The sequence below is a fragment of the Protopterus annectens genome, chromosome 16.part0 (genome assembly GCF_019279795.1).
Source record: "Protopterus annectens isolate FY-2018-M chromosome 16.part0, PAN1.0, whole genome shotgun sequence".
Classification (NCBI taxonomy): domain Eukaryota; kingdom Metazoa; phylum Chordata; order Ceratodontiformes; family Protopteridae; genus Protopterus; species Protopterus annectens.
Genome location: NC_056750.1, coordinates 619,951,109 through 619,974,588, shown reverse-complemented (window position 1 = coordinate 619,974,588; position 23,480 = coordinate 619,951,109). Strand labels below are relative to the sequence as shown.

The window sequence follows — 23,480 nt, the reverse complement described above, 5'->3', positions numbered from 1 at the left end:
GTGTATCGGCTTTCACCGCCCCATTAATTAATTAACTGATCCTCTGTCAAGCAGAGCCAATGAAGTGATCCCAGGGGTGTATTTTCTGCTACCCATCCACTCGTCATGGTTTCTCTTGAAAAGTGTTAGTGAGGGGCTCTGCATAATGTAGTTTGGAATTTTGTTCCAAAGCATGGGGAGTCTCTGTGACAGGAATCTATCACTCCAGCATGTTCTATTTATTGTTGTGGTGAGGTTTAGCTCACTAGAGCGCGTGGCTCGCAATGACTTGGATTTCTTTAGGTGGAGCATGTCCATCAATTCTGAGTTGGACATGGCTTTGTAAGTCAGGCAGAGATCACCTCTGAGTAAGCGATATGCCACTGAGTACAGCTGGGTTTTTTTCAGTTGGGCTGCATAGGACATATGTTTGAGGCCAGTAATCCTATTGGTGAAGTACTTTTGTGGTCTTTCCAGCTGTTGGAAGTGTCTTGTGAGGTACATCCCAAATTGGTCATTGTACTCTATGATGGGTCTAATGAGTGATGAGTAGAGGGGCTCTGTAACCTCTTTATTTCTAGATGCAAACCCTTTAGTAATTAGATGGGCCACATAGAAGGATTTCCTAACTACTTTGGCAATATGATTGTCAAAGGAGAGATTACTATCTACCTGGGTCCCCAGATCTCTTATTACCTCTTCTGCATTAAGGGGGCTGCCACCTATGTGGTAATTTGTGGGTGTTTTGTTTTTCCCAAGTGGGATGACTATGCATTTTTGGCATTTAGCTTGAGGCCATGACTTTGACACCAGGTGTCCATCTCAGTAAAGCCCTTTTGGAGGATGTTCGTGTCAGCCGGAGAGTCAATTATGGCTCCCAGTTTGCAGTCATCGGCGAACTTGGTTAGCCATAGTCCTCCTGTGTTTGCCTGTACTTCTGAGAAGTATATGCTGAACAGTAGGGGTCCCAGAACTGAGCCTTTTGGGACACAAGTTGTGACTGGTTTAGAGTCGGACCTGGAGCCCGCTATTCTTACCGTGTGAGTTCTGTCTGTAAGCCAGTTGGCAACCCATCTCGTGACGTAGGGGTTACATTTCACTCCTAAGTTATCCTTTGCCACTATGAGTGATCCTGGTATGGTTATAAGCTGGAATTTCATGCTGAGGAAATCGAGGCCGCTCTTGTATGGCAGACTTATAGACAGAATACCACTTGGGGCCAAAAGGTAAAAAGACCTGGGGAAACAGCTTTCAATGAATCACTATTTTGTCATGTCTGACCTGAAAAATCCCCTTTCTAGCTGCCACCCAAGTCTCCTCCTTTCATCTCTGTCCTTTCTCTTCAACTCTGTCTCTGCTGCTCCTGTCCATAGATTTCAAAGTGTACAAATCATGCACCCCTTTCTCTTGCAATGTTACAATGCTAGAGTTTAAACACACTCATGAACTTTATGTAAGGTCATCTTGGAATATGTATCCTGCATTAACTGACTTACAGATACCATTGTCAAATAATAACTACAGCTGAGTTTTAAAAATGCACAAAACTGGTAACTTGCCTTATGTCCATGAAAGCAACACTCTGCTATGGTGTTATGGACTCTCTCTCTCCCATCCCAAACAAACACTTGTCCTCATGTCCTGGAACAAATCATAATGTGGAACAAACAATAAAATGCTAACATACTAATGCTTAGCTTCACCTAACACTGGATAAGTTAAATATGCTGGTTTTATAATAATAAAGTTTTAATTTATGAAGAATGAATGAATCATTTCATTTATTTTGGATTTTTTAAAAAAAAAATTCCTAAAAATGTGTGAATGTGTGACTTCAAATGTCTTTCATTGAGGAACTTGAGGAAGATGAATGAACTTTTTTGACCCCAAAAATGAGCCTCGTTCCTAAATGAGACACTTGAGAGGTATGTGTTATGGTGCTACTTATTAATTTTGCCCTTTCTTGTAATGTATGCATGCCCCCTGTACTGTGCTCTTCACCATTTGAGAACTCAGCAGTGCATGTCTGATTTCCCTTTGTCTCTATAACATCTACAGCTGAATGTTACAGTTGTATTTTACCAGTGCTCTCTACACAGAAGGTGTCATCAGCTTCTCTTAAAGCCGGTCATCATATAATGCACCCATAGCATTTCAGACTTGTCAATGCCTTTACACACTACATGGTGATATTCAGCTCAATTAAGTTATTATACACAAGTCCCTTTCCCCCCTCACTCTTGCTTAAGTCATCTCACCAAAACTGAGTTTTCTGTAAGTTCATCCATCCTTAAAGTGTGAAATCTTGGATTTGTCTTTAAATTACATCCCATTTGCTGCCAACTTCCCTGCTATGTCAGCCACCCCATGTCTCCTGGAGACTAGCCTTCTCCATCTATGTCTATTGCACCAAGTTTGCTAACACAATCATTAAATCTGATCTTGATGTCTAAATTCATTGTGATAGCAGGCATAAATATGACAACATATACCAAACAGCACCGATCCCAGCACTCAGTGCTATTTCATACACTCACTTGGCTCTTTCCTCATGAGACTTCCCATCTAATACATATATCCTGCTTCTAAGCAAACAATTTTCCACCAACTTCCTGTTAGATACAGTATCAAATGTCTTCCTTAATTAAGATGCACCATAACCTGTGGGCATTTAATCCCCTGGAGTGGTAAAAGACAGACAAAAGTATTAAGCTGGAGTAGTAGGATTTTAGCCGTGTCTACCACCTGCCAGTGAAATGGCATTCATGCACCTCACCAAAGTGCTACTCATAATGGTTTCCAAGTCTTTTCCTGTAAGCTTTTTACCTGTAATTACTTCACTACTTACTAGATCCACTTTTATGTAAAGCAACTAGTGTTGTCAGCCACCTTTCTTCATGAAAAATACAACTTATGCAAGTTGTCAACTTTTTTAAAAGTCAGAGAGGTAGCTCATCTGGACCTTGTACCTTATCTTCCTAAAGTCTTGAGTTCCTTCTCTTCTTTTCCCAAATCACTCTCCAAACTTTCTGTTTTTTTCCTTTACATACATGTTATACCTTCTCATGATGTCCATAACCAGTAGCAGTTTTATAACTTCCTTCCATTTCTGTCTAATAAAGTCATCTCCTGCTATTGCTTCTTAAACTTCAAATGTACCTGAAAAATGTACATTCCCGTTTCTCAACAATGTGGCTGTATTCTGCTTCTCTGGAACTACCAGAGCCTGCCACATAAGTCTGGATGCTTTCATGTAGCATCTTCACAGACCTCTTTCTCAAAATGATCCTCTAATTGTCATCCTTGTGTGGACTGTCTTATTTTCTTCACCTTGCCACTATCTTTATACAGGCTGGTTATATGGTCTTAACACATACTGTCCTCTTCTTCTGATATTTAATTTAATTGCCTCATACATATGGCTTCATTAATGACATCCCATAATCATTCACTGTTCTTAGTTATGGCCCCGTTTCTGCATCATTTACCCATCAGCTGCAGTTTTCTCAGCTGTAAATGCAGATTTCCGTTCTTGTGTCAGATCTTTGTATTACTCCAGGGATACATCACGCAGTGGAATGACCATTTCTGGCAAGTGGTCCTTTTTCTCCTAAGCTGTTGTCATCATCTTCAGAGCATTATTTATCAGCAAATCAAGAATAATTTTCAACATTGTAGGTGACGTTATTTAGCCGAACACCTGCTCTAGTCCGACATTCTTTTCTTCATTTTCCCTATTAATCCTAGAAGCATACACTTTTCAGTTCATTGCTAGAAGGCTAAAGCCCCATAAGTAAAGGGGGGGGGGGGTCTTCTCCCTGCCTATTCATCCACTTTGCTTTGGTACCTGCCATCAGCAATATTTTCTGCATCTGATTGTGTACTGCAGGTACCTCAAGGTACACTGTTTTCTGCATCTGATTGTGTACTGCAGGTACCTCAAGGTACATTGTTTTCTGCATCTGATTGTGTACTGCAGGTACCTCAAGGTACACTGTTTTCTGCATCTGATTGTGTACTGCAGGTACCTCAAGGTACACTGTTTTCTGCATCTGATTGTGTACTGCAGATACCTCAAGGTACACTGTTTTCTGCATCTGATTGTGTACTGCAGGTACCTCAAGGTACATTGTTTTCTGCATCTGATTGTGTACTGCAGGTACCTCAAGGTACATTGTTTTCTGCATCTGATTGTGTACTGCAGGTACCTCAAGGTACACTATTTTCTGCATCTGATTGTGTACTGCAGGTACCTCAAGGTACACTGTTTTCTGCATCTGATTGTGTACTGCAGATACCTCAAGGTACATTGTTTTCTGCATCTGATTGTGTACTGCAGGTACCTCAAGGTACACTGCTTTCTGCATCTGATTGTGTACTGCAGATACCTCAAGGTACATTGTTTTCTGCATCTGATTGTGTACTGCAGGTACCTCAAGGTACACTATTTTCTGCATCTGATTGTGTACTGCAGATACCTCAAGGTACATTGTTTTCTGCATCTGATTGTGTACTGCAGGTACCTCAAGGTACACTATTTTCTGCATCTGATTGTGTACTGCAGGTACCTCAAGGTACACTGTTTTCTGCATCTGATTGTGTACTGCAGGTACCTCCAGGTACATTGTATTTTGCCCTGCAGTCTCGAGGCCAACATGCAAGTCTTTCCCTTCATATTTTAATCATCATCATCTTCGTCGTCATCAGTCCCTTCCACAACTGTTTTATCTCTTCACAAATATATTTTGCCTGTCCACCAGTACTTTTGCTTCCCCTGTTACTTCTACACATCCCAAGTCAAGTATTACCTTACCCATATCCCTATCAATATACTTATCCCTCACCATCCATCTTTCTGGGGGTTCCTGTTGTAAGTTTGAGGACTGTAACTGGGTTCCTCAGAATTGTGAAAGTTCAAGTACAATTAGAAGGAAGTTGCTAATATCTGGAGAGTTCCTTCATCTTTTAAGTACAGAGATATTGCAGTTTCTATTTATACATAGTAGGGCTGTCGAGGGTGTAGTCCCTAGGGTAGGTGCAGGATGACTTGAACACCTACAAAAATTACTTTGATATGTAACAGTGGCTTCTCTACTTTACTGTTTCTCTGCTTCAACTGCACATAATTTTTCATGGTTTTGGAACTCCCACTTTCAACTCTCAAAATGTCCAGCTGGTTGTCCATCTTTTTCTTATGGTGTAGTAACTACACCTTTAGGTTCATTTTGCCAGGATAGGATGCATCTCATTCTTTGTAAGATTTCTACCACCATCCATTCATCACTTCTTCTTTTGCTCATTTTACTGCTGTCTCTTCTTCTAACCTTATGCTCTTCTGTCTCAGAACTTAAGGTATTCCTAATATTCTCACCATTTCAGTTTAAAGGCTCTATTGTTTTAATATATTTTGTCCCAACGCAGGTATTTCAGTGACTAGTTCATTTGTTTCACACAGGCAGTTCGATGGAGATTAGCTCGTTACTTATTCAGTTGAGCTTAATTTTCTCATTGCAGCATTTACTTGGAACAGTCTCCACTATACTATGTTACACTCTCTCTCCTACCTAATACTATGTCTAATGGAATCCCAAAGTATAAGTACACAAACAGCTCTCTCACTCTTTCCTCCCCGTTTCTCCTTTTCCCTTCACCTCTACCCTTCCCTATTAACCATTTCAATCCAGTTTTCCTGAATTCCTATTCATACCTCTCAACATCTTACTGCAAGCAATCTGGACAAACCCTAAACTAATGGGTAGGGGGACAAAAGCTCAAAAATAGGGACAGATTTTAAATATTACTCTTATAAAACTTAGGAAGTGTTAGAATAACAGGATTTGTGTTGGCATGCATTTTTATGAAGGACATGAAGTCTGAAACTCAAATGCACATCATTGTTTAGAGACTTCAATCCTCAGTAATTTGACAGAAAACCACAAATGCTGTGAGAAACAGACCAAACATATCAGGCAAAAATCTGGATATTCTGCACAAATCTGGACAGTTGAGTTGTACATTCCTATTTTATAGTCTTATATTGTCTGAGATCTTCCTGTTTTAGTTTCAGGTTTTCTGCAGCCATGACAACTACTCTCGTCTGTAAAATAATCTTCAAATCTGCACTCCACCTTTGTCAACTCCTGCTATAATTTCAGTTCCCTTACCTTCTGGAAGCCTCTTCCAGAGTTTTTCATCTTTTAAATCCACTTATTACTGCTGTAGGTTGGTTACTGAACATGTCCATCTGAAGTGGTCCATTACTCTGTGTGGTTAACTGCAACATCCCAGTTTCCTGTGTCCATTAAGACTACCTCAAATCTCACACAATCACCTGGACTGTCCTGATCTATCCCCACTAGTACTCTTAAATGGAAAAAGCAACCGAACCAATTTACTAACCCTACTGTATTCGGTATTCCAAATAGCCACGGGCCTTCATCAGTGACCAAGTCGAACTTCTTACATGCATCACAGCCTGCTTATCCACATTGCTCTCCAAGCCAAACAATTTAGTCACAGCTGCTTCCTTTACCTAGCCTCCTCTTCCTTATGTTAGCTCTCCTCTGCTCCACACTTTACTGACGTAATGATACTGTGTTTATTTTGGTACTCTGCTTTGAATACCAGCAGCACTTTTCAATGTTTTATTTACCTGCTACTGATTTTCCCCATGTAAACTGCTCTATCTTATAAAAGGTTTTGTTAAATTAACCTTGATATCAAGTTGTAGACTGAGGTGGGTGATGGTGCTGGAGTTTTAAATATGTACAATACCAATCACCTCTGAGTTCTCAAATGACTGATCTGTCAATGTAAAACCTTCTGTTGGTAAAGGAAAGAAAACAGGGGGTCTGCAAATTGTATGCCATTCTTAAAGACCTACTCTACAAAAATATTAGATGTCACTATGCTGTTAACAGCAGATATGCTCAGTAGTGTACCAAGTGGGACAGGTATCTTCTGCTCAGTAGGATTTTTTTTTAAATGACTAAACACTGAATCCTTCATCTTTATTGGTGCATTTTTAAAGTTCTTGCTAAAACAAAGAACACTGAAAATGATGGTAGTGCACGACCATAGTTCAAGAACACACATCTCTATAAACAGGTACTGAAAGAAAGTAGATCCTTCCAACTGCTGTAGACCCAAAAAATTCATGCAAAGCCAATATTTACCAAGAAAAGTACTACAATTACTTATTTTCTAATAAAATGTGCAATACTGTAGAATACAGTAATTTTAAACAATTTACATATTAATCTTACAGTAATTTTAAACAATTTACATATTAATCTTAAAGAGAGAAGTGGTGGTTTATTACATACCTGGGAACACCAGGAGGTGCACGGTTGGGTCTAGATGGGACTTGAGGTGGAGGCCCAAAAGGATCAGGAGAGGCACCAGGCCTGGAGGGTACTGGAGGAGCACTACCTACTGGGGCTCCAGCAGGAGGGGGTCCAGGGGCTGGACCCCGAGATAAAGGCCTGGCTGGTGGGACAGCTGGAGCTCTTCTCTGTGGGGTTGGGCTAGATGTAGGAGACCTGAAAACATAAGAAACACAAACAATACATATATTAATAAATGCTGTTATTTGTAACTCTTATTCAAGTGGGGATAGTTTATGAAAAACAGCTGCATATAGATTCATAGGCAATCAGTCTGCAAACCATTACGATCCTAGCCAATAACCAGAGGTCATAATCAAATCCTGTATTTTGTATCTGTGTGGTAAAGACCTTAACTATTATGCCCCCCCCCCCATATTTTGTATTCATATCCCTGGTTCCTAGACAGCCACTTTTTTCTACCTTCATGGAATACAGAGATGGCAAAGTCTTAGTCTGTGTTTTTGTTTCTCTCTAACATTTTGCTCAATCCTTGCCTCCACAGTTACTGCCCTACAGTATTTTCTTCACTAAAATACTTTTGAAACTGCCTTCACTACAGTATACCCAATAATCGTTTCTTCTTAGAGTTGTGATTTTCTGGTCACTAATTCAGAACACTTTCCATGAAATGTAAATGTTTCTTACTACCCTACACAAGATACTACCCGAGTGTTAGAATTACACTGCAATCTCTGTTGTTTAAATTACTTTTTCCACTAAAAACTGAATACAATTCACATCACATTTTAGAATGCCTCCTTCTGCTTCCTGTAGATTACATATATATTTAATCTCTCTTGGTTACTCTGAATCCCCTACATCATTCAGTCTTCAAATTCAGTCATTTTACATCACAGTAGCTGTTATTTACAGTTGCAGAACTGGCCTTAGTGAAGCTAATCTGCAAACTTTTTTTTTTCACTACTAGATAGAAACCAAGGTTTCTGGCAGATAAGGCCAGATATTTTAAGCTCCACTTTGTGTACATTTAATACACTATTAGGAAGGTACACATTCCACTGACTTTCATAAGGCATTTTAAATGTCACACGTAATTGAAGGTTCAAAATATGTAAACATAATTTTTGATCTGCTAGTGTGGGGAAAGACATAGCAGAGCAGTGCAAAAGGATGAGAGACTGATGTAGCTGCTAAGTACATTAAGACAATATAATTTCAAATTAAATAAGAAAAACCTGAAAAACATGACTGAGAAGTCTGATATGCATGGGTCATATTCCAATAAAACAGCGACTGAATCCCAATAAAAAATAGTCAAGGTAGCAGTGCAGATGCCACCGCCAAAGGATAAGCAAGCATTACAGATGTTTTTTTGAATAATGCAGTATGTTACATTATATTACAGCATGCTTACAAAAGTGAACGATAAATAATCGACCCCATGTAAGTGAAAGCTTACAGCATCGAAACCGCAGAACAGCAATTTTTTTTCCAAGGGAAAAAAATCATTGTTCCAAAAAAACAAAAAAAACTTTAAAACATTACATAATTTGTGGGGGGCTGTGCCCCCCACACCCCCTACTTAAATATACCAACTCCGAGATCGCACTACAGTGCTGAAAACGGCAAAGTAACAAAAGCGACCAAGTGAATTATTTTCCAGAGAAAGAATTCGCTGAAAAGCCGCTTTGCTATTTTGCCTTTTCGCTCTGTTCGGTTCTATCAAGATGCATTCGACTACCTGAGTCTGTGATCTGGTAATAGGAACCCTGTGCACCTACTAGGTCTTAGATAACTATACCAACAAAAAATATTACAGCAGGATGTAGCACAAGAATGTGGCTATGAACAGGAAAATAGTTTAGAAGTGCTCAGAAAACTAATCATAGATGCATCATTATTAAAATAATCTGATATGGAGAAATCAGTCTTATTCTATTTAAATTTTAACAGTTAACAGTCAATATTAATATCTAAAGTTCTTAACATTAACAATTTTGAATAGCAAAGTACAGACAAAAAGTGTCATATACAAGTGGGTAGCTATCCTGAATCACAGACAGTTGACAATGATGCTACTTTTTAGGTGTCCCAGCAGTAAACCTCCAGACTCTATTCTACATAGTATGACTTTTATATCAATGAACTGATACCACATCAACGACAAGCTGTCCACATTCAAGGTCTGAGATCTGCACTTCCTTCCCTGTGGTGTACTTAGCTGAATTAATGAAGCAACTGTGGAGCCTATAGTAAGCGTGGACTCTCTGCAGCAGTCCAGAGATGGTACTACTCAGTTTGTGTAACTCAGTGGAACAAGACAGGTTTTTTGATAGCTGTTGGATGGGACATTGCCCAAGAGCTGTGAATTACTCTCAGAGATACCCATTTCTTCTTTGACTATATCGAGGTGTTTCTGTGCTCCAAAGAGCATGGTTTTGTTTTACTAAGATTAACTTTGAGGTTCAATAATTGAAGAACAGTCTGGAATTGAGCTGGATTACTATTAATGGCACTTGCAGTTGACTTAGAGGATTCTCGTGATGCCCAGATGGACATGCCATCTGCACATAACATATTGTTGTTGCTTTGGAAATCAGTGAGTGCACATGTTTGTACGAAGTAAATAATGGTAGCCCAGTGATGAGGCCCTGCGGGAAATATGACTTGATCAGCGGCAGCTGAGACTGGACCTGTTCAGTGGTCATTCGGAAGTATCAGGTATTACAGACAGAAAGCAGCTTAAAGTTGGAAAGCTAAAGCTGAAGTGACAGCTCTTTAGTATCAAAATCAAAGGCCTTGGAGAGATAAATGAAGCCTGTGTGCTTCCACTGGATGAAACATTTTATTTCTGAGGGTGCATATGATGGTAGTAGTAGTACAATGGCTTTGCTAAAGCCACACAACTAAAGCAGCTATACCCTTCCTAAAATCATGCTGAAGGATGACCACATACTTCAATGTGAGACTCTTACTGGACAGATGCTGACATTTCCAGGATTCTGACAATAGGGAATAGGCTTGTAAGAGCTGGACTAATTTTTGGTCTAGAACTTGGGATCCGAGTAATATCTGCTCTTTTCCAAAGCCCAAGGAAGGCACATATGGAGTGGGAGCTACTAACGCTGTGCTATAGTTAGACAGAAATAAAGGTGTTATGAGCCTGTAGGACAAAGGCCATCAGACATTGCTCACCCAAACTAGGTATGTCATTTTGCCAGTGATTTACTTTGGACAGTGACTCTGTGGTGAAGGTGAAGTCTTTAGAGAAACCCGAGGGGTTGGGAGGATGGCCTAATGGTTAAGGTGTTTGCCTTACAAACACAAGGTGCAGGGTTCGAGTCTCACAAGGGATAATTGGCTAAGCTTAAAATGGCTCGCAAGGGCAGTTAGCTTAGTACTAACCTATGAACCTATAATAATGTTTTGAACTATATAATTTGGAGATGAGACAGAGCTGCAGACTGATCAGAAATGAGTGATGCATAAACATTTTCAGACAATTAAATTATCTGTCTTGGCTCCATTACTGGATGCCTACCAGTGGTGAGTGAGAATGACTTGAGGTTTTGCTATAAATAAGATTACTTACTTGTTTCTGAGCTCCTCAGACATCCAAGAAGTGAGTATTATTTCTGCTGCAGAAACTGTATCTTAGCTTTAGTAATTAGCTTTCTGCACCAGATCCTAGTCAGCTGTAGTCATGACCTGCATTTAAAGATCTTTTGTATTTAAGCTGGAAGCTCACTATGGGTTAGAGGCCTGCATGTGGCTCGGATGTTATCCATGATGAATGTGGCTCTTTTATCCTGCTTTTAAGTAGATACAGTAAGATATGAACGTTGTGCTTCTTAGATGAACAGCAGTTATCTTGTAATGTAACAGGCAAGTACTAAATACATTAGATTACAATCCAGTGCAAAATTACTGATTGCAAGCCTGACAAATTATTTTCCTCTTTATGATGCTGTTTTTTTTTAAAGCTCAGATTAAGGTTATGATATGGTGGTCATTGAATATTGGATTATATACCACTGGTGTCTGACATATTGAGTAGTGCTGGAGTTCAACCATTCAAAGAAATTGGCAGTATCTAAGCTAATTATATTGTTTTGTATGTATCTGGACTCAGTATAGCTATACAGTGTCTATTTAAATGCTGGTGATTTGAAAATATGATAACTGAAAATGATGGTATGTATATGAGATGAATACTGAATTTTCTTTTTGGCTCCTTGTGATGGTTTATTGCTGATAGGATAATGTCATCTGTTACTTCTTAGCTGTTTGGTGAACAGAGTTTTTTATTGAAGTATTTTATAAGGTGTGTATTCATAGTGTTTATCTTTACTGGGATTTAGTCTGGTAAATTCATAGCCTAATTTTGAGAAGGCCTGCACTTCAAGTATAGCAAAAGGAAGGAGGATGCCTTCTCTTCTGACTGAAGATTAAAGTCCCCCAATCAATGCAGTTTAATAAGATTATTAACGTGATATCAGTTTCAAACTGAAGTGAGCAAGTCTTGTGACATTTGTAAACTAGCCAGTTTGCCTCATAGGCAGTGTGACTTGTGAATGTGGTGACCAGTGTACTGCTGATACTGCCCCAGAGTAACAGTATACACCACCCAGTTATTTAGCCTGGTATATGACACTGATAATTGGAATTGTTAAGTACATGTGAGGGAATGGTAACAACCTATTTCAAACACATTCATGTCATTTTTACTATGTCAGGGCTCTGACGTTGTAGACACACTTCATCCATCCATCCACAACCCCTTTTTTCCATTTCTGCACGTAGGTTTTGGGTGTCACATTAACAGTAGCAGTCATCTAGTGCCAAGGTTCACACCTCCTTGTGGCTAGCCCTGCCGCTGTTGTTCTTCCATACCACACACTTGCATGCACACTCACACCTATGGCCAATTTAGAGAATCCAGTCCACCTACTGCATGTTTTTGGAATGTCGGAGGAAACTGGAGCAGCCAGCAGAAACCCATGAGAACACAGGAGAGGTATGCAGAGTCCACACAGAAAGCACCTCAGCCAAGAACCAAACCAGAGAACCTCTTATTGTGAGGCAACAGCTCTATCCATTACACCACTGTGCCACCTACACTAGGGCCTATATAAGCCTAGCCCAATGGTACCCTGGCTTTTGCCACCAAAGAAAATAATTTTCCTGTGCCCCTGTCAAGCAGAGCCACAGAAGTGATCCCAGGGGTGAATTTCCTATCTTCCATCCAATCATCAAGATTTTTCTTGAAGAGTGCTAATGAGGAGCTTTGTTTGGTATAGATAGGTAGTTTGTTCCAGAGTATGGGAAGTCTCTGGGACAGGAATCTATCCCTCCAGCATGTTCTGTTTATTGTGGTGACAAGGTTTAAGTCCCTAGAGCATGTAGCTCAGAGGGATTGGGATTTCTTTAAGTGGAGCATGTCCAACAGCTCTGGGTTTGACATAGCTTTGTATGTTAGGGAGAGATCACCTCTGAGTAGGCGATATGTGACAGAGTAAAGCTGGATTTTTTTGAGATGGTCTGCGTAGGGCATCTCTTTGAGGCCGGTAATCCTCTTTGTGAGGTATTTCTGCGGCCTTTCCAGTTGCTGTAGATGTCTTGTGAGGTACACACCAAAAGGGGCATTGTACTCTATAATGGGTCTAATGAGTGATGAGCAGAGGGGAACAATGGCCTCTTTTTCCTGAATGAGAAACCGTTTGTGATGAGGTGTGCCACGTAGAAGGATTTCCTGACTACTGTGGCGATGTAATTATCAAAGGAGAGACTACTCTCCACCTGCATCTCAAGGTCACTTATCACACTTTCGGTGTTAAGTAGACTACACGGATTATGAAGTTACATTAGCAGCCATGCTAACAACATAATGTAACACTGCTATGTGCCTTCTGCTAAGATTTCATAGGTGGCCATATCTATAGAAGTACCTACGGATACACAATACGACCCACTGGTACTGTACGTTATGGCACCACATTATTTTGTTTAATGCATCTGAAACACTTGGGACTGCAAACCAACACAGGGACAAGTACAAGGTCACCTACACACTGTTGCAGGGTCAGACATACAGTGGTTAATAAAAGCTGTTGCTGCTTATTTATGCAACTGTGCTACAACCTGCAGCAAGTCTGTTTTACTTTGCAGCTGAGGTCTACTCAAGGCCATTGGTTTCTGCCAGAGATTTAACTGACTAGGTAGTAGAAAATCATCATGACACACTCGTAAAGGCCAAGTCTGAGGTTTGTACTGTCGATTTATCTCAGCTCAATTTATTTTATATAATTATTTTGTTGAAGGGGACTTTCTTGCTGGGCAAATTCCATTTACAGAAATGGCCATGTGAAAAATACTCCACTGAGACACTACAACTAGAACAACAACAAAAATAAATGTCGCCAATATTCAATATTTACACTTAAAGTTTATAATACATTCACTATGATACAAAATTAATATATATTTTTGACAGATTTTCAGAGTACATACAGCATAGCTAACTACTCTAATATAAGCCTCTGTCTCTTTTGCCATATATTTTGTAATAACTTATTAGCTAATGCCTGCTAAGTACCTTCAGTATGTCTATGGGAAGAAGAAAAAAAGTCTGGGTCTCTGACTGCCTTCTTAGCTTCTCTTCATTGTCTGGAATTAGAAAGATGACTTTAGTTGCAGAAGACCTGGGGATTCCAGCTAAGCCAACTGATCACATAGCATGAACGGATAAAGTCCTAATTGTGACCCAGGAGATCTGGGAATTGATTAGTAACACTGGTATTGGCAAAGCTTATGAGAAAGGGTGGCAGTGAGTGGTTGACATTCTGCAGAGATTGAACCCACTGCAGTGCTTGGCATCAGAGCATGGTATACAGTGCATGGCCAGGGATGACTGCTTGGCTCTACCAAACTATGCTCTTGTGGTGATCTTCACAGAGCATTTACAGAAATGTGCATGCTGACACAGGCCCTAACATTTGCAAACATGCATGTTTTCTGCTGCTGAAGGAAGGGATTAGAGCCAGACAATGGAAAAATGAGTTATCGCTGCCTTGATGAAGGACGAGTCACATCTGGTTCTTGCTTAGGTGATAAGGAACAAATCATTAAGTTCATTGCAGATGCTATGTGGCTGGCAGGCATGGAGATGAGAAAAGTACATAATAATAATAATAATAATAATAATTGGACCAAATGATGGAATGGGAAATGCTTCCTTGGATATGACTATAGCTCAGTTTCCCAAAAGCAAGTCAAAACTAGTTAAATTTGTGGATTAATCTCTTCAGAATACTAGACAGATTCAGCATACTTTATCTGATATGTCTCATCATCTTATGGATTTATTTGCTGGATTATTGGAGTCTAGGCATACCTTGGTCATGGTAAAAGCCAAGACAGAAGTCCTTGAACTAAAGGATGTGGAGAATAGAGGTGATTGAAAAAATCTTAAATTGTCAGGAATTCCAGTGAGGGCAGAATGGGATATCAGTGTTTCCTACATCAAACATATGACTCATGAATAAATTGAGCTTCCAGAGAACCAGGTGCTAACTGAAAGGGCTCATAAGATTTTTATACAGATGAGTAAGGCAGGATGGCATTCCATAAAAATAACAGAGTAGCAGCAATTTAGAGGGAAAACATCTTGCAACTGCTGTGAAATGCTGGTAAAGTAAGTAAAGGCAAAGACGCTAGAATGATTTATGACCATTTTTACAGTCATAAGCAAGCAGATGCTTAAACAGTGTTCTACCTTTTATCTGGATATGTAAACTGAAAGGTCTCTGGTTCCATTTAATTTATCCTGCAATTTCTATGGATTACTTTATGAATTGATTGTAAATTATTCAAAACACCAGAAGTAGTTATGGCAGCACTGTAGACAATAGCATCTCTACTTACAAAGATAGAATTTAATACATTGCATTACTGTCTGTACACTGTCCCATAGTAACTAAAACAATAAGAAATCCACAGAACCATGTTCTTGTTTTTCATACATGGATGTAACCAATCAGCAAACTATTCTGGTGGCTGGACAAAAAAAAAAAAACACTATTAAAAGTAATTAAATCTGGTGAGTGGATAGTAATGACTCTTTGGATCTTATTTTACATTTCAGGCATTTATGTTTAACAGCCAGTTTCCCCCCTAATTATTCTGGTACACCCAGACAGCAGACAGCGGCCTACTGTGATTTCAGACTATTACATGATGTGCACTATATAACATTTAAAATCATAAAAACTAGCTGAAAATCAGTTTAAAATGCTTAATCTGCATTCTGAACTACTGGGCCATATATGATATGTCTTGTAATAGTCAAAGAAAAGCTAGTTAAAAAACTAAAAATTAAAGAAATCAAAGGATAAAACAGCTGGGTAACAGTACTTTAAATCTCTGTTTTACTTACATACCACACACAGACTCTAACAACCTCGTGATCTGATTAATCCCCGCTACGCTCACCCTTGCTATACTCCGCGCTTCATCCTGCCCCCAAATTCCACCCGCCCCTAGTGCTGCTAAATTTATTAAAGCCACATCCTCACTCATTGAACCAATTAGTAACAATTGAATCATTAAAAAACCCACTCACCCATCCACCCTATTTCTCTTATTTTATAATAATCTGAGCAGCACACAACAGCTATACTATGGCACTGCTGCCAGTTCCACCCAAATTAATTATGCTACTCTGCCTAATATCTCTGATGCTTATCTCACGCATACTTACTGCCTATGAACATCAGAACTTTCATGGTTTCCATTACCCAAGAGGTCAAACAAACACACTGATAGTACCAAATAAGTTAGAACACTTAAAGAAACCCTTTATAACTAACCCCTTCCACATCAAACACCACCTACCCATTAGAACAAGATATTGCAATCCCAGTATCAGAAGATACTATATCCAAATCATCAGATTTTTAAAGATGATAAATCACATTAGAACCTCACAATCGATGGGGACATCCTCCCAAACGTTGGCCCATTCTCAGGCAAACACTCTAACACTAGTACTACTTCACCCTATAACCTACAAACTTTAAACAAACCTCCTAACTCACTCCTAGTCAGCCACCTAAACATTAGGAGCTTAAATAATAAGGTTCAACACCTTCATGCCCTCCTGGATTACCTTTCCCCTGATATTCTTTGTCTTACTGAAACCTGGCTCAAACCATCAACTTCAGACAATGAGGTTATACCACCAGGTTATAATATATTTAGGCTTGACCGTAGCACTAGGAAGGGAGGTGGGGTAGCTCTTCTTTACAAAACCACACTAGAGATGAGCAATGAAACCCCACAATCCACATGTGTTGATAAGGCTGAAATTATCCTTACTAAACTGCATATTAATAAAAACAAATGTATAAATATTGGCTGTGTCTATAAAGCCCCAGGTAATAACATAAATATTCTAGAAGATATACTATGCTGGCTGTCAAGCAACTACCCCCCCCCCCAAGAAACCATTGTTCTTGGTGACTTTAACATAGAGTGGAACACTTGTTCCTCAGAACCCCCTATTCACCATGTAAATCTACATGGATTCACACAGGTAATATCCACCGCCACTAGGATAAGTAAACCCAACAATAAAGAAAGTACCCTAGACTGGATACTTATTAATAGTCATCCCCATGTGTACAAATCTGGGACTCTGCCTGATGATATAAGTGATCACTTTCTCACCTATATAATCAGGCAAAAGGCTGACATCCCAAACCTACCCACTTATAAAACAATCAGGAACAAGGAAAAACTTCAACCCCACTAACTTCCAAAATGATCTCAAATGGTGTAATTGGTCAGCCCTAAATGATCCACCACTTGAAGAGGCTGTGAATTACTTCAATAGTGAATTCCTAGCCATCCTTGATTCCCATGCACCAGCATGATCAACTAGAACTAAAGCAGTAACTGCCCCATGGCTTTCAGTAGAAACCAGACAAAAAATCTCACTTAGAAATAAGGTTTGGGCCACTTGGAGAGCCACTAAAGTCCCCAAAGACAAACATTAAATACAGACAGCTGAGGAATGATACAAAAAATCTGTTTTGACTGACAAAAAAAAACTATTACTGCCACCTACAACAATAATACCATAACAAACCTCAGAAGTTTTGGGCAGGTATAAACAAACTTCTCCAACCAGGGCAATCTATCACCCCTATCCCCTCAAGTACCAACCAAAAACCTCCAGCAGAAGTAACCAATACCTTCAACAGTTTCTTCACAAAAACTATCTAGCAACTAGTCAGTCAGTTACCCCCCAGTTGCTCACGTCCAGTTACCACGCTGCCCAGTTCTCATCTCACCTTCAACTTTCAACCAGTCTCCACATCTTTTATCTGTACATTAATTAAGAAACTAAAACCAACTACCCTGTCTGCTGATCTCCTCCCCACAGAGTATTTACAAAAATCAGCCAAAGCTATAGCCTACTCAATCTCCATACTGATCAATAGAACTATATCTGAAGCTACTGCCCCCTCCATCTGGAAGATGTCCCATCTAATCCCACTACATAAAGGGGGCAGCTCTACCGAACTCTCAAATTACAGACCCATATCTATTTTGTCACCACTAGTCAAAATTATGGAGAAATGCATTCATAAACAACTCCTGAACTATCTCATCAAATACAAGCTCCTGACCTACTCTCAACATGGTTTTAGACCCCACCACAGTACCACCACAGCCCTCCTCTCCTTTTCTAATATAATAAATCATAACTGTAACAATAACCAACTTTCCTCTGCCCTCTTTCTTGATCTCTCCAAGGCCTTCGACATGGTTAACCACCAACTACTAATACAAACACTGGAAACTATTTACCTGGATAACCAGGCAACCCAATGGTTTCAATCTTACCTGAATGGTAGACAACAGGCTGTCCTATGGAAGAACAACATATCTACCCTCCTACCTATTACCCTTGGAGTCCCGCAGGGCTCTATCTTAGGACCCCCCCTATTTTCGATCTTTATCAATGAACTAACTGTACAAGGTCATCTCGAATGCAACTTGTATTCAATACGCTGATGACTCGACTCTAATATGCACGGCCACCTCCCCAACAGAGTTGCAGTCTTTATCCCAAACTGTTTTTAGTACAGCTGAAAAGTGGCTCCTTAATCATCGTCTTCTATTAAATCCTAATAAAACTACGCTGCTGCTGTTCTCCCCTACTTACAGGTCTACCATACCAAGTTTCACCATAAAATTGAACAATGGCACCATAATTTCCCCAGATCTCTCTACCAAGCTCCTAGGTGTAATAGTAGACAATAACCTTAAGTTTGACTTGCATGTTAACCATACTATTAAAGCAGTAAATAAAAAACTTGGCTCGCTATACTAGATTAAACCCTTCCTAACTCCCCTAGCTAGGACTGTCATTGCCCATACTCAACTACTCTCAACTCTCCTTTATGCCTCCCCCTTATTCACAAACTTGAGTAACACTGACCTGGACAAACTCTCAAGCTGCTATAATCACATTGCTAGATTTGCCACAGGGTCAGCCTATAGAACACACCACTGTCTTAACCTCAAACAACTAGGGTGGCTGGAATTACCCAACCTGCTACAGATCAACCAACTAGTAGTCACCTTTAAGACCCTCTACCAGCCTGAAAATACACCAGTACTTAGAAACCTTATCACCCCCTACCAGAACCTCAAAACCCTTTGATCATCCAACAAAATGTTAGTCTGTACTTTCAAAACTAACAACTCAGCTAGGAATTCTTTGTTTGCTAACTCTGTTGGTAAATATGGAACTCACTTCCCACCGACCTTACCTCTAATCTCTCTCTAGCTCAATTTAAGAAAAGTCTTATACAATACTTCAAAACACGATGGCTATGTCCCTGCTCTACTCCCGACTAACTCCTTCCCCCTCAACTGTGCCCATTCCGGACATTTTGTTACAATATCCTACTAGTATGGTATTAATATATTTGACTGAGTGATGTGTTTTACCTTTTGAATGTAATTCTGTACAGAATCTGCAAAATACTGACATACATGTGTTGACTGAGTGATGTGTTTTATCCTTTATTGAATGTAAAACTGTAAGGAATCTGTAAAATGATGACTTATTGTAAATCTGAAATAGTCTTGTATTTATGACTGGAGCTTTTCTCCCTGGGCTTCTGCTGAAAATGGACATGTATCCATTTGGACTATCCCGGTCAACAAATGTAAAATAAAATAACTAAATAAATATTGGCTACCTTAAACAATATGTTCCTCACAGTTTTTCTGGCATTCAGTATTTAGCACACCTAATATGGAGGCTGAATGGCTTCCACATGTAACTGTGAATTAATGAGCTACATATCTCTGCAGACTAGCATTACATCTACTTCTGTGTGACTGTCCATCATAGCATTTACTCTGTTTTATCTTTATTCTACTGTTAACGTTTGACACTTTCAAAAGATGTTAATGGTAATAAGTTGTATGACAGGATGTTAAACAACGAACTGGGATGGAATACAGGAAATGTCATTTAGTATGAGATTTTAGGTACAGTCTGATTGACTGTATCCTGTAGTATGGCCTTTATGTGTCACAGAGCTACGTCCTAGAAGGGGTTACACACCTTATCTTGCCAGAGTCAACAGTATAGATACATAAACAGTCCGCCCTTAACTGTTGTTGTTTCTTACTTTGTTTTCTTTGTTTGGGAGTAACTGATTAAGAAGGGCTCAAATTCAGCATATTCAGCATATTTTGGAAATTTCTGTGTGGAGACCCCATCATAACATAATAATTCTAAGGTTATACTACATGCCAGCTTCAGTTTTTCTTAAAATGTTGACTATCTTACTAGATCTTTGAATGAAGCTTACCTACACTGTGAAACAGAAACCACATAGAGTTTATCTTCAAGAGATACACCTGGATGTAGAGGATCATTAAAACTGTCTAAGCAAGCTTATCTTGAGGGTGCATTTCCCTTCTATGTGGGAGGCAGAAGGACAAGAGTGAGTGTTTTGGTGCCCAGAGATGTATCATTTGCTTTTGGAAAGTTCAGATAAGTGAAATAGGTTATGTGTAATGGCAGACTCCATGACTGGAAGTTTAAATTAGCATGTGTCTGTGTCCCATAGGGTATGAAATAAGATGATTTGTGGAGTTTATTTGATGAGTGATAGAGTTCCAGGATTGGTAGTTCTTGTGCATAGAGGCTAGCACTTCGTGGAGGGTATCAGTGATGTCCAGAGGGGCCTATGGCTGATAAAGTCTCAGCTTTGGGGCATAGGAGGTTTACTATCATTTTTCCGATCGCACTTTGTGCGATTCACATTAGTGCGAAACCACCTATTTGGTAGAATCAGAAAAACGAATGCCAAAATGTAGAAATTTACAACAGTGAATGCAATACAGCATTCACTGTTGTGAATTTCTACATTTTGATGCAGATCACGCTATAGTGAGGATCGGAAAATGTACCCTTTCCCTCACTACAGTGTGATCCCGGAGTTTGTATATCTAAGTAGCAGGGGGTGTGGGGGCGCAGGGAGGCTTGGCCCCCTGCCACACATTCATTACTGTGCAACGCACAGTAATGCTGCTTGCAGAAGTGTGGTGAATGTTCAAATTATGTCGAATTCGAACATTCACCACTTCCAAGTTCGAGATTTTTGTCATTCACTGTAGTAAATTTTCGTTTTTACGTTTCGTAGAAATGATAATTCGCCTACAGTGAAATCAACAAAACGATAGTAAACCACAAAGGAGATATTCATTCAGGAGTGGATATTCCCCTAGACATATCCACTTGTTCTTCCCGCTTGTTATAACAGCTTATTCAGCAACTGTAAGGTACAAATCTCAAGTCAACACTTGCATTTGGTTAAAAAATCAAAACTCCTCTAATATGCCTATCAGCACATACAGCTCTGAGACTATCCTTTGGGTTTAGACAAGGTAAGCTTGAGAGACAGTTTAGGTATAACATGAATAACTTTAAAAAGTCTGTTTTTCAGAACTGGTTTAGGTACATCTTTTAGAGCTGAGAAGTGTAAGTTCTTTAATGCAATGGAACCATTCCGTATCATGCATTGTCTCAGGGTCTTACTCACATATTGTTAATATTGTTTACTGTTACTTCTTATGGTGTTAACCTGTTTGTGGACTTTTAACCTGTTTTAACAGAATTTTCCTTCTCATTACAACTGTTAACACAAGCTTGTCTTCGCTTGTAGAGAATAATGTGTAATATGACTCTAAAATACCTGCATAGCAAATCTACTTAAATACTGATGTTTGTCTGTATATGAATATAATTATCTGTGTATATGCATATTGTCTTTGCCCATGTGGCCTGGGTCTTGCCTGCAAAGGGTTCTTGGATCAGTTCACTTAGCTAGTAAATAGAGAGATAGATAGATAGATAGATAGATAGATAGATAGATAGATAGATAGATGACTCCTTGACAGATTAAGGAGTGTGAGGAGGTTACAGGAATAGCAGAACCACATGACAGTTCTAGAATTCCTTATAGTCAAGGATAATACTCAAACTCTTCAGAAGGTAAACATGACCAAGCAGGTTCTTTATACCCAGCTTGATAACAAAACAGTTTGCTAGATGATTATTTACTTAACATAAACTATTTTGAAGTTTTGCCTGTGTCTACATAATCAGTGATTAGATTACATCAGCAAGTACTGGAGAGACTGGTTGCTAAACTAAGAAACACTAATGGATGGGGATATATTTCATTCTTGAAGACAGACTATAATGTTTTAGTAAATCCTGTGAGTACCTTTACAGTAAGGACGTTCACAGATCCAGATGACAGACAACCTGATGGAAGGCTATAGTGGTGACCTGGGGTTATTAAATGAATGCAGCTTTAGCTGAAATTATAGGGGCTTTCTAACCAGGTGAGAACACAGAGGTGATTCTTGCTTCCCTTGGCAGAACAACACATAAGTGCCAGATGGTCTGCTGACTGATTTGCGTCTCCTGGTAAAAGATAAATGTACCGGTCCTGCCTACTGAGGAACTGACATAATTTCTGAGATCCTGAAGTCTGGAAGGGATCCTCTGCTGGTTATGTCGTATACACTAATCTAGATCTTGAATCATGACTATAAGGTCCACATTTCTATTTGGGGTCTTTATGCTTGTGAGGCTGTTGCTTCGGTTGATTTTTTTGTTCAGTGCAGGCTTATGTTGTGCAGGTTCATAGATTTGATAAACAAGCTCAGCAACCATTGGCCATCCAGGACGTTGATGTTCTGGATCCCATGGTGGAATTTAAGAATACACAGGTATTCATCCAACTCCTTCTGAAAGACATTAACTTGATGGGTTGAGTTTAAGTGAGAGAAGGAGTCTTTGAAATATGTAGCTGTAATGTTTCATGGTACAGATGATTTATGTTTTTATTCAGATGACGATCCTATTGCTTCAGGTCACTGGGTGGGGGTGTATTTTAAGTACAGCAATGCAAAAGTAATTGTTCTTTTAATCCTCTATATGTCAGGCATGGGTCTCTTCTAGGAATATAATAAGATACAGAGAAGAAAGAAAGTTGCTGTAGACTTTGACTGTAGGACAAGACTTAAAGCATGAAAGGGATTCCCTTTTGTGCCCTGAAATTTGCTGCATATCAGTGTGTGACTACACCTGTTGGCTGTGTTACACTGGCATTATTTTGTTCGTGCACACCACATTTTTCCCCATTATTTCTACATGTGCTTATAGCTGGCCTTATTATTGTCACATGTGATGATGGCGGAATTTACCCTGAATGAAATTAGCTTCTTATGACTTGTTTTAGTGACCTTTTTTTGGATGATTATATCTTAGCCATGTTGCATTTGATAGGATAAAGTGTAAAAGCTCACTAAGGTCTTTTCTTTTGGATTAATAATATGTTAGTTTTGCAGTTCCACCATGTAGGCTGCACAATGTTATATTATATGTACGCCTCATAGGGACGAATTTATCAACACAATCCTCGGTGGTACAGTGGTAGCGTTGTTGCCTCACAGCAAGAGGTTCTCCTGTTCGATTCTCAGCTGGAGTGCCTTCTGTGTGGAGTCTGCATGTCCTCCCCGCAGTCGAGTGGCCTCCAAAAGACATGCGTG

The 23,480-nt window shown here is 39.5% G+C and overlaps 1 protein-coding gene across 11 annotated transcripts in view; it reads right to left on the bottom strand.

Moving 5' to 3' along the window:
- DNM1 (dynamin 1) overlaps nucleotides 1-23,480 on the bottom strand; it is a 1,092,771-nt gene that overhangs the window by 71,646 nt on the left and 997,645 nt on the right. For all 11 annotated transcript variants that reach the window (XM_044058867.1, XM_044058862.1, XM_044058871.1 and 8 more), the window contains one exon: nucleotides 7,305-7,520. In XM_044058867.1, coding sequence (XP_043914802.1) covers nucleotides 7,305-7,520 — 216 coding nt within the window. The remainder of the gene's footprint in view (nucleotides 1-7,304; nucleotides 7,521-23,480) is intronic.